The 14,260-nt window shown below is 60.6% G+C and overlaps 1 protein-coding gene across 2 annotated transcripts in view; it reads left to right on the top strand.

The window, feature by feature from the left end:
• Positions 1–359: 359 nt before the first annotated feature.
• Positions 360–14,260, top strand: part of IQGAP3 (IQ motif containing GTPase activating protein 3) — a 40,346-nt gene continuing 26,445 nt past the window's right edge. Inside the window, exons 1-10 of one of the 2 annotated variants that reach the window (XM_044449077.1) lie at positions 360–439; positions 1,796–1,952; positions 4,342–4,419; positions 4,511–4,587; positions 5,949–6,016; positions 10,600–10,713; positions 10,961–11,139; positions 11,601–11,685; positions 11,977–12,157; positions 13,132–13,208. In XM_044449077.1, coding sequence (XP_044305012.1) covers positions 375–439; positions 1,796–1,952; positions 4,342–4,419; positions 4,511–4,587; positions 5,949–6,016; positions 10,600–10,713; positions 10,961–11,139; positions 11,601–11,685; positions 11,977–12,157; positions 13,132–13,208 — 1,081 coding nt within the window. In that variant the 5' untranslated portion in view covers positions 360–374. Of the gene's footprint in view, positions 440–1,795; positions 1,953–4,341; positions 4,420–4,510; positions 4,588–5,948; positions 6,017–10,599; positions 10,714–10,960; positions 11,150–11,600; positions 11,686–11,976; positions 12,158–13,120; positions 13,209–14,260 lie in introns of both variants that reach the window. The other variant, XM_044449078.1, reaches the window with a different exon arrangement.

The raw sequence follows: 14,260 nt of genomic DNA, 5'->3' as shown, positions 1-14,260 counted from the left end.
CCGTGGGCTCCAGGCTCCCGGGCTGCTCCAGGCTCCTGGGCACCAAGTGCGCCCAGAGACGTCGGCAGAGCTGTGATGATCTTGGGCTTTCGTGGCCGTCCGAGGGTCCGCCCCACCCCGGCCCAGGAGCAGCCACGCATAATGCACGTGACTGTTGCCCACTCTGGGAGGGACAGGCCGAGCGTGGTCCCCCCAAGGAAAGCCACCAGAAAGCCCTCCAGATCCCCATCTCCCCCGTCGTAGCCCCATGTAAATGCGAAAGGCCCTGAAAGAAGTGGGTGATCTGGGCTTCAGCGTCTCTGGTTCAGCAGTGTGCCCTGTCTGAGTGGCTCTGCTTTTTGACCTCCCCAGACGAGCGCCTCACAGCGGACGAAATGGATGAGCACAGGCGCCAGAACGTCGCCTATCAGTACCTTTGCCATCTGGAGGAAGCCAAGCGGTGAGACAGTCGCTGCGCTTTGAGAATTCAGGCGTGCTGATGGGGGGGGGGGGCGCTTCCCAGGCCCCCCTGCTTCGAAGGCGCATGGGTTGGGACTGCAAGGCATAAGGCTCCGGCTTGCTCCTTGCTCGGATGGCAGGGCTGTTCTCCTCCCCTGCCTTGGTGGAAGGGCAGCAGCCCAGGCTGCAGCCACTCTGCAGAGAACGGGCCATGCCAGGAGATGGCAGCTTGCCGGTGGCTGTGGGCAGCCCAATTCTGCTGGATTTCCATGCCAGGCCACGGGAGCTGTGCAGAGCCCGTCCCTGCGCTGAACACCGAAAGGAGGGCTGGGTTTGCTCAGCTGCGGCCGCCTCTGGGTGGGGCCCGTGGGAGCAACTGAGTGGTACATGCCGCGCCTGTTCATGGTAAACCAGGCCTCACGGCGGCCCCCGCTTGCCTGATGTCCCAGAGTTGCCTTCAGAGTGGCTGCACGGGTCTCGCGCGTTGTTCTGGCGAGATCCCTCTTTAAAGGAGGGAGCCTCTTTCACCCAGGGGTCCCAGTCTGTTTTGGAGGAACTCTCAGCTACTGCGGGGTGGTGGCAAAGGCCCCCAAACGCTGGCCTGCCGCAGACCCCACTGCCGGCGGCTGAGCCTTTGCAAAGCTAGAGCTTTATCGTTTGGAGAAAGGCCGCCAAGGGGGAGCCCAGCAGGCGGCCCTCCCCCGCCGGCTGCCCTGCAGGTGTGCTGGACTACATGGCTCATCCTCCACCAGCTGCTGGTGGTAGGTGCTGGGAGCTGCAGTTTGACACATCAGGCCGGGAAAGGTTGTGACGAGAGTCTGGGAGCGATGGGAGTTGTCTGGCCTCCCTCTCCCAGAACAGGAGGCCTCTGGGCCAGGCAGAGACAGCGATGGGGCGAGGCGAGGCGAAGCAAGGCAGGCCGAAGAGGCTGAAGCGCCTCCCTCCGCAGTGCGCACTTAGTGCCCGGCGCTGCCTGGCCCAGGATGAGGCGGGCCTCTCCCGAGAGTCCTTAACGGGGATTAGGCAATGTCAGGAGAGGTGGGACCCAGTGGGGCCTGCGTGGGTCCAGGTGACCAACCGCTGACAGCCGGGGACTGAGAGGGGCTCGAGCGAGTGGCAGTGGTGCCATCCCCTCACTGCCCAGTGTGCGGCTCGTGGCCTTCCTCGGTCCCCCAGGTTGGCACCCGAGGCCCACCCAGCGCCGGGCTGGGAGAGGCTTTGATGGGGCTGCCGAGCAGCGCTTGTGCTGCTGCTCCGAAGCTCTGGAAGGGGCTCCCCTGAGGCTGCTGGAAGAGCCCGGGCGATCCTGAACGAGCCTGAGGAGCCGACTCTGCCCCCTTGTCTCTGCACGCACCAGCTGGATGGAGGCCTGCCTGCAGGAGGGCCTGGCCCCACCAACCGAACTGGAGGAGAGTCTGCGGAACGGCGTCATCCTGGCCAGGCTCGGCCACTTCTTTGCCCCAGAGGTGTGTCCCCTGAGGAAGATCTACGACCTCGATCAGGCCTATTTTCGGGTGAGTGCCTTGGGCAGGCTTCCTGTCCAGCCATGCGGCCTCCAGGTGCGTTCCCGGGGCTGCCTTGTCTGCCAGCCTGGCTGGAGCTGCAGCCCCAACATGCTGAGGGGGCCTGGGGGGCTGAGGCTGGTGCTGGGCATGCAGCGTGTCCCCTGCGCTTGCCGCCGCTCGCGCACACCCAGAAGGCTCCCGGTTTGGTTCCAGCGGCATCGGCCGTTAGGAGGGCTGCAGGGAGCCGGGCCGGGAAGAGGCAGGGCTGGCCAGTGGAGGAGGGGCCAGTGCTGCCAGGCAGCTCCCTCCCTCAGGAAGCCCCCTCGTCCCACGGCTGTGCGTGCAGGAGAATCCAGTGCGGTCCCCGGCAGCGTTCCCCAGCCAAGGAGAGCTTGCACGGCAACGCCAGGAAAGCGCCTCCCCTGAGGCGGGCGCCTGGCGGAGGAGACTGGCCGGGCTGAGTGAGCCTGCAGCAAGCAGGTGTCGTGAGCCAGGTGTCCCCTGCCAAGCAAGGCAGCGCTTCATGTATGAGTCTTTCTCTGCATTCACAGGTCTCTGAGCATACACAAGAAGTGCTGACTCCTCCCTGCCCCCCTTGACCCAAAGGTTTGCTTATGAACCCTTCCCAGCTGGTCTCTGGCAGGAGGGGTGCTGTGGATCGGGGCACTTGGGTCCAGCCTTGGCTGTGACGATGGGCCCTTGGGTCCACGTCGTCGGGAGGCACGTTTTCTCCATCTGAGACTACCCAGTTCCAGATCTGCCCCCTCCTGCCCTTCGCCGGCCTCGTTCCCACAGGCTGGGCCCCGTGGCTGTCCTTGAGCTCCTTTCATCCAGGGCAGGCTCGGACGGGGGCAGTGGGCGGTGGGTGGGGGACACTCAGGTTACAGCACTTCCATTATCGGGGGGTGGGCTCTGGGCCCGGTCTGGTTCAGCCCTGCCCGCATCCTCCGAGTCTGCGCTGTCAGTCCCACCAAAAGAGGCTGTCTCCTGTGCGCGCCTGGGAGTTTCATCCGAGCACGTGCGCACGCCGGTGTGCCTTGGCTGACCTGCGCTGCGATGGGCCGTTGCCGGCCGTGGAGGTGCTCTGGAGGCATCGGCCGGGAGGCTGCCGCCCAGGTCACGGGGCCGGGAGCAGCTGCTGCGCGCTGGCTGCTCGCCTGTTCGCAGCCCGGGTCAGAGGGGCACTGCTCCCCTTTGGCAGCCTGGGAGGGTTGGGCCCGCGTCGCTTGACAGGCCACTGCCAGCCCCGCCTGCTGCTCCCGGGAAGCCCTCTGCACTTCTGCCACGGAAGGCAATCGGCACGGGATGCGAGGGGGAGGGCCTTCCTGTGGCCCCCGCCCCTCTTGAATGGGTCGCCATCTGGTGCATCAGGACTGGTTGCCGCAAGGTTTGGGGCAGGCCCCGCCGGCTTGCGTGTTTCTCTGGCTATCTCCTGAGTATGTTTTCTTGGATTGTCCTCTGTTTTCAGCTGCAGTCGCTCTAAATAATAATAATAACATCTTATTGTAGGCTGTCCTGGGACAATTTTCGTATAGGATGGGGTAGAAATATTTCAAATAAAATAAAATAAATAAAGAGTAGTCCTGTCTGGGCCAGAAGCTTCCTTGTCAGGGTCTGCTGATTTCCCTTTTGCAGTTTTATCCTGATAAAACAGCCAGTGAAGTGAGGAACTGGGTGGCTCTTGCTCTACAAAGCTGCCTGGGAAGATTTGCAAAATAAACAGCCATCTGATTTTGACCGAGGGTCTGCGGTGTTTCCATTTTTGACCCTGGGAGCCAGGTCAAAATGTGTCATTGCCAGGATCCTGGCCTCCCGGTCAGACAGGGGCAACCCGCTAGCCTCTCCCTGCAGGAAGAGGTGACAGGGACTTGCATGCCCCCCTGCAGGGCACGTAGCCGCCGCAGCCCAGCAGCAGCCCTGGGGCCCCTGAGAAAGGCTTCTTCCTGCAGCCCCCACGGCCTGTTTGCCCCCCTCCTCCGGGCCGGGTTCGCAGGCGGGATGCCGTCGCCTGACAGACTGGGCTGGCTGCTCCTCCTCCAGTGCCGTTTTCGAGTGTGTTACCCTCTTTCTGCGGCTGCTGGCTCTTCTGGTTGTGATTTTGGTTTCATGCTGTTTAAAGCGTTTGGGGTGTCCGCCTTTGCACCTCGCCCTCCTTGTGCTGTCTCTGCTCGTGTGCTTGCAGGAGCAATGTTGGTAGGCATGGTCCCCGAGGGGGGTCCAGCGGGGGCTGGAGGGGCTGGGATGCTCCACCAGAGGCCCCGGCCTGCCTTCCAGGCCTGGCCGCTTCGAGGTGGGGGCTGGTCTTACTCACAGGGTGCCCTGCACAGCCGGATGTGGGGTCCTGGCGTGGACGTGACTGCCGTCCTCACTGAAGCTCTCCTTTGTTTCTGCTTTTAAGGCGCATGGGCTGCACTTCCGGCATACGGACAACATCAGCCGCTGGCGAGGTGCCATGAGCCGAGTAGGATTGCCCGCGGTAATGCCTCCACCCCCCCCCCCCGCTGTGCGTTGGCTTGGGAGGACTCCTTCCAAGGCTCTGATGCGGCCACTTTTTCTGCTCTCTGCAGATCTTTCATCCGGAGACGACGGATGTCTACGACAAGAAGAACATGCCCCGCCTGGTGTACTGCATCCACGCCCTGAGGTGAGAGGCGCTGGGAGCAGCGGGGCGGCCGTGTTCCCAGCCTTCCGCCCCCCAGGCGGCAGCGGAGAGCACAGGAGCGTCGGCCGTGCTGCTTCAGGCTGGAGGCTGGAGGGGGCAAAGTGGCCCAGCGAGCAGGAGCTGGCTGGGCCCAGGAGGGGACCTGCCTCCTTATTCACTAGCTTTCTGCTTGCAGGGGACGTTTTCACGTGGGGGATGCTTACCCATGGGGCCTGCAGGGCTTGGCCCATGAGCAGCTGAGCCACGGGCAAGCGCTGTGTGATGCCTGCACCCTGAACGGGGCCCTGGCTCTGCTGGGCTTCTGGGCAGGCGACTGAGCTGCTTGGTGCCCATCTCGACAAGGCTGCACCCGTTCCAAGAGGCTTCCTGGCGACATTTCCGGCACTTGCTGTTGCCAGTCTTTAGCTGTACCTTGTAAACAAAGCAGCTAAGACACGTGATCCAGACGGTTGACTCCATGGGTCTCCTCGGAGAGTTCCGAGGCTGTCACCGCCGCCTCTCCCCGCAAGCAATGCCGTTTCTGCCCCTCAACTTTTTGACAAGGTGACAAAGCCCTTTCCTGTGGGCAGCCGCGGTGTGGGCCACTCTGAGCAAACCTGTCAGCCCTTTCCTAGGCTGCTGCTACTCCGAAAGCGCCAAGAAGCGGTGCCATGATAAGGTTTTCTTAAAGGACTGCACAGCAAGCCCTGGGGAGGGAGCAGGGGGTGGGCTGCAGGGCAGGTCCATCTTTTTGCATCTCAGACTTTCCCCGCACTTTGGTGCACTTTGCCTCTGCAACTCTCCCAGGCCCCACTAGCTGATCCCAGAGAGGTCCCTGGCACAGAGTGCTTTTCTGAAAATCCGGAAATTATTGCCCTGCATAGTGTTTACTTGTGCTGCTAGATGCTATATATAAAAGTTATAAGATGTTCTTGAACGTTTTACTTATTAAACTATTTCTAAAGTGCCTTTATGGAAAAACCATTTTAACCAAAACATTAATAAAAATCACAGGCAAAGACATAGGGAAAACTTGCACAGCCTGGAAAACCACTGTGATTGTGGTGTGTGTTGGAATATCTGGTGCAGGAAAAAGATGTTTTCAAGGCAGCCCTGCAAACCGAGTCCACCGAATCTACAAGAATCTCCTCCCCCATGAACGCTGATCGAAGCTGTTTGTGGCATGTTGTCAACTGGGGCAGGGTGGCTGGGAAGGAGGACCCTCGTCCTCACCCAGGTTGTGAAGTTGCTGCTTGCCTTCCTGGAGGACACGGATGATTGCTTCACATGCCTGACTGAGGACCTGTGAGCATGTCCTCAAGAAATCCACAATGTTCTCTTGTTCTGAATGGCTTCCCTCCTAGTTTGTACCTGTCCAGGCTTGGGTTGGCTCCCCAGATCCAGGACTTGTATGGGAAAGTCAGCTTCACAGGTAAGGGTTTCTCTGAGGGAGACATGGGGGGTTCCCGTGTCGCTACATGGTGAGGTGAAGGAGGGTCACTTTGTGAGGATCAAGCCCCAGCATCTCCCCCCGAAGGGCGCTTGCGGGGCAGGTGTCTGTCTGACGGGAAGCCCTGCGCATGTTTGTTCAGGCTTATGTCCTGCTGGATTCGGTGCTCTTGGGGCCAAGCATGGCTCGCACCTGGGGCTGAAAGCCAGAAGAAAGATCTTGCTCTTGCCAAAACGAGTCCCGGTGTTACTTAGTTTGTTTCTATGCCTCCTTTCCGAAACCAGCCAAGGCCGTTTTCGGGTGTTCCAGCAGCCTTCTGCATTCAGCGCAGCTAGGTTGCTGGACCGAGTGTCTGGCCAGAGAGGTGCAGAAGGAATCGGGGCTGCCCCTGGCGGCTGTGCCAAGGGATGCCCAGGTAGACAGAGGCAGGTGCAGGTGGGCCCCCATCACTCAGCCAGGCACTGCCCTCCCAGTTAGCTCAGGATTTGCATCCAGAGCCAAAACCTGGATGATGGGCGCTTCCCTGCCAGCAGGCTGGCACTGCCAGCCAGGGCCTTTCAGGTGGCGAGTCTCCCTGCACTGGCCTGGGCAGTCCTTGGTTAGATGGCCACCTGGAAGGGGGGGAGATAGCCACTGGCCTGGCAGGAACCTCTGCCCGGAACTCCCTGCACAGTTGCTCTCCCCCACTTTCCCCTGGTCGTGAAAGCGCTGAAACAGCAGTACAACCGCTGCCCATGTTCAGAGTTAAAAGGCCCAGGGTAGGCAGCCTCCCAGGCACAGTCTCCTGTGTTCCCCTGTCACTTGTGCAGGTGTGTGCGCACGCAGCCAGAAATCCCCCACACAGCAAGGATGCCAGCAGATGCCAGAGGTGGGTGACCTTGGCCTCCGGGCCACCCTGAGGGGTTTGCGAAGGAGCAGGCCCCTGTGGTGCCACCCTTTGGGGATGGCCTCCCAACAGCGATTCACTCATCCCAGGGCACCATCCCTGATAGCCCCACAGCCGGCACCGGGCAGAGGTGCTCCCTGGTGCAGAAAGCTCTTTGGCAGTCTCATGAGGAAGAGCCCACTCCTTGTCCAGCTCTGGGCTGCCGATCCTGCCTCCTCCTCGCGGTTATCAGCAAGGCACGACCAGGCTGGCAAAAGCTGAAAAGTAAAGGCGGCCCAGGGTTTCCTCTTCTCGCAGTTTTCTCCTCTAATCATGAAGAACTAGGTAAAAGCCAGTTGAGAAATCTGGGATTATGGTGGGGGAAGCCGACTGAGCAGCAGCAAGAACGGTGCTGTGAGAGGGCCGAGAAAGCCTTCCAGGCCAATCCAGCACGGGATGCGGACACTCCGTGCAGTTTGCTCCAGCACCTCCGTCAGTCGATTTCAAGGGACTCTTCTGAGTTCAGGAGCAGGATCCCCCACCCACAGTCAAAAAGGGTGCCAAGCTGAGTGTGTGGTGGAAATGGAGCCAGCAGATGGTCACTGTCCAGTGACAAGCGAACTAAATCTCTCCAGAAGGATTTCCTTAGCAGCCCTGGGAAAACCAGCCTTTCTGTGACACTGTGCAGACACGAAGGAAGCCTCTGCAGTGTCATTCCCAGGTGCTGCTAGGCCTCTGCAGGTTAAGCAGAAGCTATCCAGAAGTGAGCAGCAGATGCAGGCAGTTTGACTCAAGGAAGTCAGATGCCCACCACCTTTTTCTTTTGTGAACTGTAAGAATACAGCAAGGCCTCACGTTGCAGTATGGAGCCGGCGATGTCATTGCTATGTTCAGTCATAAGTGCCTGCAAAAGAAACATCGTGGTGCATTTACTAATAGCATCCCTTGTGAATGCCTCCTGTACCTGGAGAAAAACTTACTTACCTTCTGTATGTGAACAGATTGACAGACTAAAGATGGCATGCAGGATAAATTTACAGCTATGGTAAGCACAGGGCAACACCACAGGATAGCAGGTTGACGACAATGCTGGGTGCACTGATTTTACAAAGGAATAATACCAGTTCAGGGTGCAGCAGCCCAGTGTATTTACTGGGTGTGAATGGTCCAGCACTGTGCCTCCCACCTTCCTATTTGATAAAGGTTTGACTTGGATATTCAAATACAATGATCATAGACGAGTGGAGGAGGAAAGGGCTGCAGAAGCCAATGGTCCAACCAGGGCAGAGCAGGACACCACCCCACCCCACTCGGAGCTGCCCAGTTTCTTGAATGCCTCCAGTGCAGGAGGGCCCCCACCTCTCTGGTCCCACTGGCGTATTGCCCTGACCGTGAGGGAGCTTTTCCTGACGTCCAACCTGAATCTGGGTTGTTGCAACTTGAACTGATTATTCTGTGTCCCGCACTCTGATATCCGCAAGAAGAGATCTTGACCCTCCTCCTTGTGACAGCCTTTGAGGTACTTGGAGAGGGATATCATGTCCCCCCTCAGTCTTCTCTTCTCAAGGCTGAACATGCCCAGTTCTCAGACTCTGCTCATGGGGCAGTGCTTCCAAACCCTGGATCATTTTTGTCACCTTCTGCAGGACCCTTTCTAATTTTCCTGCATTTTTCTTAAATCTTGGTGCCCAGAACTGAACACAGTATCCCAGGTGAGGTCTGACTCTGACTATAGAGGAACTACTAGTTCTCATGATTTGGAAGTAACTTCTGTTAATGCATCCTAAAATAGCATTTGCCCTTGTGGCAGCTGCATCGCATTGTTGGCTCATGTTTCTCCTGTTGTCCATAATTATGAGGTCTTTTATTTTTTCAGTTCTTTTGAGTTACATATTCCCCATATTGTATCGATGCCTTCGGTTTCATTTTCCTAGGTGGAAACTTAGAAACATGGAAACAGCGAGTCAGAAGGGGGCTCCCGGGCTCTAGTCGGCTCCGCTCAGGACATGCCCACCATGTGCATGTCCAGCCTATCTTTGAACACCCCCATTGATGGGGCCTCGGCCTCCTCCCATGGAAGCCCATTCCATACCCTCAGGGTCTGACCTGTCAGGAAGTGCTTCCAGGCATCCAAATTGAATCCTGGTTCCCTGAGCTTTGCTCTGTTGGAGCATGTCCTGCCTTCCTCTGCATGGGAGAACAGGTCTCTCCCCACCTCCGTGTGACATCCCCTCACACACCTGTATGTCTCCAACAGATCCCCTCTGAGTCTCCTCCAGGCTGGAGAGATCCAGTTCCCTCAGTCTCGCCTCATACGGCATCCCCTGCAAACTGGCCACCGACCTTGTGGCCCTACGCTGCATTGACTCCAACCTGGCTATATCCTTTCTGTAATGAGGGGCTCAAAACTGAGCACAATACTCCAGTTGCAGGCACACCAGAGTCGCATAGAGGGGCAGTAATGCCTCTCTCGATCTAGAAGCCACACTTCTGGCTATGCAGCCAAGGGTGGCGTTCACCCTCTTGACCACCGCATCACACTGCTGGCTCATGTTCAGCCTGCAGTCGACCAGCACCCCGAGGTCCCTTTCACAAGTGCTGCTCTCCAGCCACTTGTCCCCTAACCTGTACAAAAGCAGCGCCTCTTTGCGACCCTCACTGCCACAGAGTGGTAACAGTAATGAACTCTAACCTGCGCTCGATCGGACTGAGCACGTGCTTTCCTCCACCTGCGCACCGGCTGTCTCCCACCTTGCTTCACTGCCCTCCACTCGGGTGCGCGGCAAGGAGCTGGCCGGGCTCTGCTCGAGGGAAGAGCGTGTCAGCCACCCAAGCCACGCTTCCCCTGCTCAGAGACCAGGTGCTGCCCTTTGGTCTGCCCAAGGCCACTGCTCTGAACGCAAGCTGCCGCTGGGAGAAGGTCCCACTCCGCGGCTGCAGCAGTTCCTTGCGCTCTAGCTGGCTGGTGGCCGCGACGGAAAGTGGAGGAGGAGCGAAGGGGTGGGTGTCCGGTCTGCAGCGGAGGGCAGCAGCAGGCAAATCCAACTGCCAGTGCCCTTGCGTCCTTGCACTAATCTGTAGCGCGGCCGCACCTGGATGCAGCGGGCAGCCCCGGTTGCCTCATCTCGGGGAAATGGTGGGGGAGGGCTACAGCCGAATGGTGGAGCAGCCTCTCTGAATGCGGAGGGCTCTGGGCTGGACCTGGCATCTCTGGGTGCAGCTGGGGAACCTTCCAGCACGAAGTCCTGGAGAGCTGCTGCCTTGACGGGACTGGACCTGAAGGGCTGCAGTCTAATTTGCCACCTTCTGTTGCAAGGGTGGGGCGGGAGAAAACACGCATGCAGCTACCGGCCCAGGGGCCAGAGCTGGGGGCCGGGGGCAAGGCGGCCAGGCTGCAGCTCCTGGCATTCCCAGAGGGCTGCAGACTCGTGCATGTGGCCAAGGAAATTTCCCGCGATAGTTGAAGCTGGGACCACCCGGAGGAATGGGCTGCCCAGCCAAAGGAGGCCCTCTTCCCACAGCACGTGGGAGAGCGGCGGGCCACGGAATGGGTATGGAGGGGTGTCAAGGACGCGGCAGGCTAAAGAGGCACCCTCAGCTCGGAGCCTGCACGTTCCTGACCGCTGCGGACAAGTGGGAGAGCTCGGTCACAGGCGGCGCATCATCCTTGAACCTTTTCCCACTGTTTCTCCCATTCTAGAAGAAGAAATAAATCATATGAAGCAGGAGCTGGGGAAGTACGGCCTGCAGCTTCCACTGTTCAGCAAGATAGGTGGGATCCTTGCTAACGAGCTCTCGGTGGATGAGGCTTCGGGTAGGCAACCTGGCAGCGCTGTGGAGGAGGAGGGGGCGCATCGGCCGCGCTCGGTGGGCTCTGAATGGCACCTCGGTGCAAGGGGTCTCCGCGGCAGGCAGCGGGGGAGAGTGGCTGCCTTCATGCCCTGCATGGGAGATTCCTAGAGGAAGCTGGGCTGACCACCGCTGGAAACAAGGTATCGGGGAGGATGGAGCTCTTGCTTTGCTGTCGACCTAAATGCGCCCTTTTTGCTCCCACCTCCTAGTCCACGCTGCAGTCCTCGCGATCAACAGAGCCCTGGAGATGGGCATTGTGGCGCAAACCCTGGCGGCGCTGCGCAACCCCAGCGCCATGCTGGCCGGCCTGCGGGAGGGCCTCGGTGCTGCCTACCACGAAGTGCTCTCCAAGGCCAAGGTGCAGAAAGCGCAAAGTGCCACGAACCGGGTAGGCAGAGGTGCTGCAGTGGGGGGTGCTCCGGGGGGGCTCTCGGCCATCCCACTCGCCGCCACGACTGCCCAGCCCAGAGGCACAGGTGGCCTCTGCACAGCCGCTAAAACCTGCCCGGCCTCATCAGGGCTTCCCAGGGACCTGCAGCGCCCCATCGCTGAGGCCACTGCAGCCCTGCCAAGGAGCCCTCCCCAGGTCAAGCGCATGGGGAGCCGGGCGCCGCAGCCTGCGCTTTGGTCTCTGCGTGCACCCGCGTGATGATGGGGCAAGGAGTGGAGACTCCAGCGGAGCCCTCGGCCACGGGCCGCAGCCACCGGAAGTCGGGCCGTCCGTGAGAGCAGTGGGGGGGCGGCGGAGGGGCTCCGCAGGCCGCTGCTCGAGCGATTTCCGGTGCATCCGGGGGTGGGCGGAGAAGCTACGGAGCAAGCAGAGTCGGCAGTCTCCCCAATCCTCGGCAGCCGCGAGAGACTCCCGGCGGAGACGACATTTACACACAGTGCCTGACCCAGGCGGAGATACAAGGCAACATCGACCGGGTGAATGGTAAGCGGGGCTGTGGCCAGGGATGATGGGAGCTGCCGTCCAACCGACGGGGTGGGCCACGTGCGGCCTGCCCCTTGTGCTCCTTTGCTGCCCACTTGGCGCGCCAGCTGGCTCCTTTTGTGGTGGTGCGGCTGCGTGTTTGCTCCCACTCGCTTCCTGGGGGCACCAGGGTCGGAGCCTGGCACAGCGGGGTGCCCGGTGGCGACTCTTGGAGTGGGGGATCGGGGCCACGGAGAGCCGCACGGCTGGACCTGGAGGCACCCCCACCGTGCTGCTGCCTTTCTGATACAGTGAAGAGCGCACTCTGGTCAGTGGACGACGCCCTCGAAGCGCAGGACGCCCGGAGCCTGCACTCCGCTCTGCAAGATCCTGCCCTGGCACTGAGGAACCTGCGGCGGGAGAATGCGGACTGGTATCTGGAGCAGCTGCGCGCAGACCGGGAGCAGCAAGCGCTGGTATGCCAGGTGGGCAGGCGGAGCTGACTTGCCACCTGCCAGTTTGCCCACCTGGAACTTTCCAGGAGCTCCCGCTTGGCAGGGACAAGAGCCTGGCCTTCCTTGCCAAGGCGTGGGAACGGGGCCACAACCTCTGGCAGGCTGATTCATCCCTCCGCTTCCGCTCCTGGCTTCCAGCCCACCCGCTTTCAACAGCACCTTGGCAGTCCTGCTGCTTGCTGTTGTCAGCAGCTGTGAGAGCCTTTTGGGCTAAACACAGAGAGGCAAACCCACCAATCTCGGGGCTCGATACGTGTGCTTTAATGAAAGCTGAGGCTCTCAGCAGGCTGAATTCACCATTCAACCTGATCACATCCGGATGTGCTTGGCTGCATCTCCCATTATCCCCAGGCAGCATGGGTCATCAGAGCCCAGCACAAGATTGGGGAAGTCTGATCTAGGAAAATCCAACAAAGTGCAGAAATTACCCTTGCTTGGGCTAAGCAGCTGTAAGGAAATGAGAGCCATCAGGTCCTTTGAGCTGCATTTCAAGCAGGAACAGAACGAAAACGGTCGTGGGGCAGAAGGAACACCTTTGGGTGAACTGGGCAAATCTTACACGAGTTTGGCTGGATCAGGGCTACTCTGCGCGCATCTGGAAGGAAGCGGGGCCTGCAGCTCCGGGCACGGCCAGCCAGTCCTTTGGCCAGCAGTCCCCGCACCCCAAGCCAGCCTCTCCTGGCTGGGCCTGGGGAACAGAGCACGGGCGTTTGGTGCCCGTGCTGAACACGGAAGGGGCGAAGGGGGCGTGAGGCCCACGTGGGAGGCCCAGTCTTCCACAGCTTGCCGCAGTGGCCAGGAGCGCTGCCCGCCTCCGTCTTCTGCGCGGGCCCTGGACTGCTTGCGCTGCAGCTGCCGTGGCTCCACCAGCCACGCTCGGCCTTCTCAGAGGAGCGCCCTCTGGATGTGCTGCGCATGCCTCTTGTCTTCCCCCGCCTCAGGTGCTGGGCAGTGCTGACTTGCTCAAGCCGGAGGAACTCCAGTCTGGGCTTCACGTGGCCAACGAGAGAGCAGAGCAAGAGCGTGCTGGTGAGCGGGGGACCGGGGAGCGTGGCGGCCCCGCGGCGAATGCCCGAGCTCTGCTGGGGTGGGCCCCGTCTCGAAGGATCCCGCTGCTTGGCCCTGCTGTGGGTTGCCCTGGGCTCCTGGGCCCCTCCTCTTGGCCTGCCTCTGCCCACCCAGGAACGGCTCCCATCAGCGCTCTGCTGCGAGAGGATGAGCCGGCCAGTGATGGGCCACCTGCAAGGGCTGAGCCCGAACGATAAGCCATAAAAAGCGCACGCCTGAACTGGCAATGGCTGCAGACAACGTGTGCCCAAGGCCTTGGAAAGCGATCCGTGAGACAGACCCGGGCCGTGACCAGAATCCCGTCACATGCCGCTGGGCGTGCGAGACCAGGGTGGTCCACACCCTCCTGCCAAGGGGACCCTCCCATGCTGGGGAAGGCTGCCCAGCCGCTGTCTCCCAGCCTCCCTTGCAGGAGGGCCAAGGCGACGGGCATGCAGAGCAGGGGCCCAGCAGCTGTGGCACACGTCCTGAGCCCCGAGGGCGGGGGCAGCTTCCTCCCATCCCTGCCCACTGCTGCCCCAGTGTGAGGAAAAAGGGCTGCGGCTGGGGCTGCCTCCCATGCTAGCAAGTTGGACGCTGGGGCCAGCAGGCAGGGCTGCCTCCTCTCCCCTGGAAATCACTCAAAACCAGAGACTCCTGGAACGGGCTCCCATGGGAGGTGGCTCAAGGATAGGCTAGACAAGCTCATGGTGGGCCTATCATGAGTGGGGCCGGCTGGAGCTGGGGTCAGACTAGATGGCCTGGGAGGCCCCTTCTGATGCGCGCCTTTTCTATGTTTCTGCAGCACCCGACTCTCCCACATCTGCAGGCTTTTCCTATTGCATGCAGAAGTAATGCTTTGCTGCCTGTCCGCTCACTGGCCCGTTTAGCTGATTTTCTGGCGGGGTGGGGGGCCCAGGAGGCAGTCCGGCCTTCAGGGCCACTGGGGGCAAGTGAAGAGGGGGCTCCTTTGGCTGCAAGGGAGGCTGCGGCCCTGGAGCCTTTCCCCCGGATAAGCTCTCATTCCCTGAGGG

The sequence above is a fragment of the Varanus komodoensis genome, unplaced genomic scaffold, assembly GCF_004798865.1.
Source record: "Varanus komodoensis strain SLA01 unplaced genomic scaffold, ASM479886v1 scaffold57, whole genome shotgun sequence".
Classification (NCBI taxonomy): Eukaryota; Metazoa; Chordata; class Lepidosauria; order Squamata; family Varanidae; genus Varanus; species Varanus komodoensis.
Note: the sequence above shows the minus strand (reverse complement) of the source record. Positions and strands in the feature narration are given on the sequence as shown.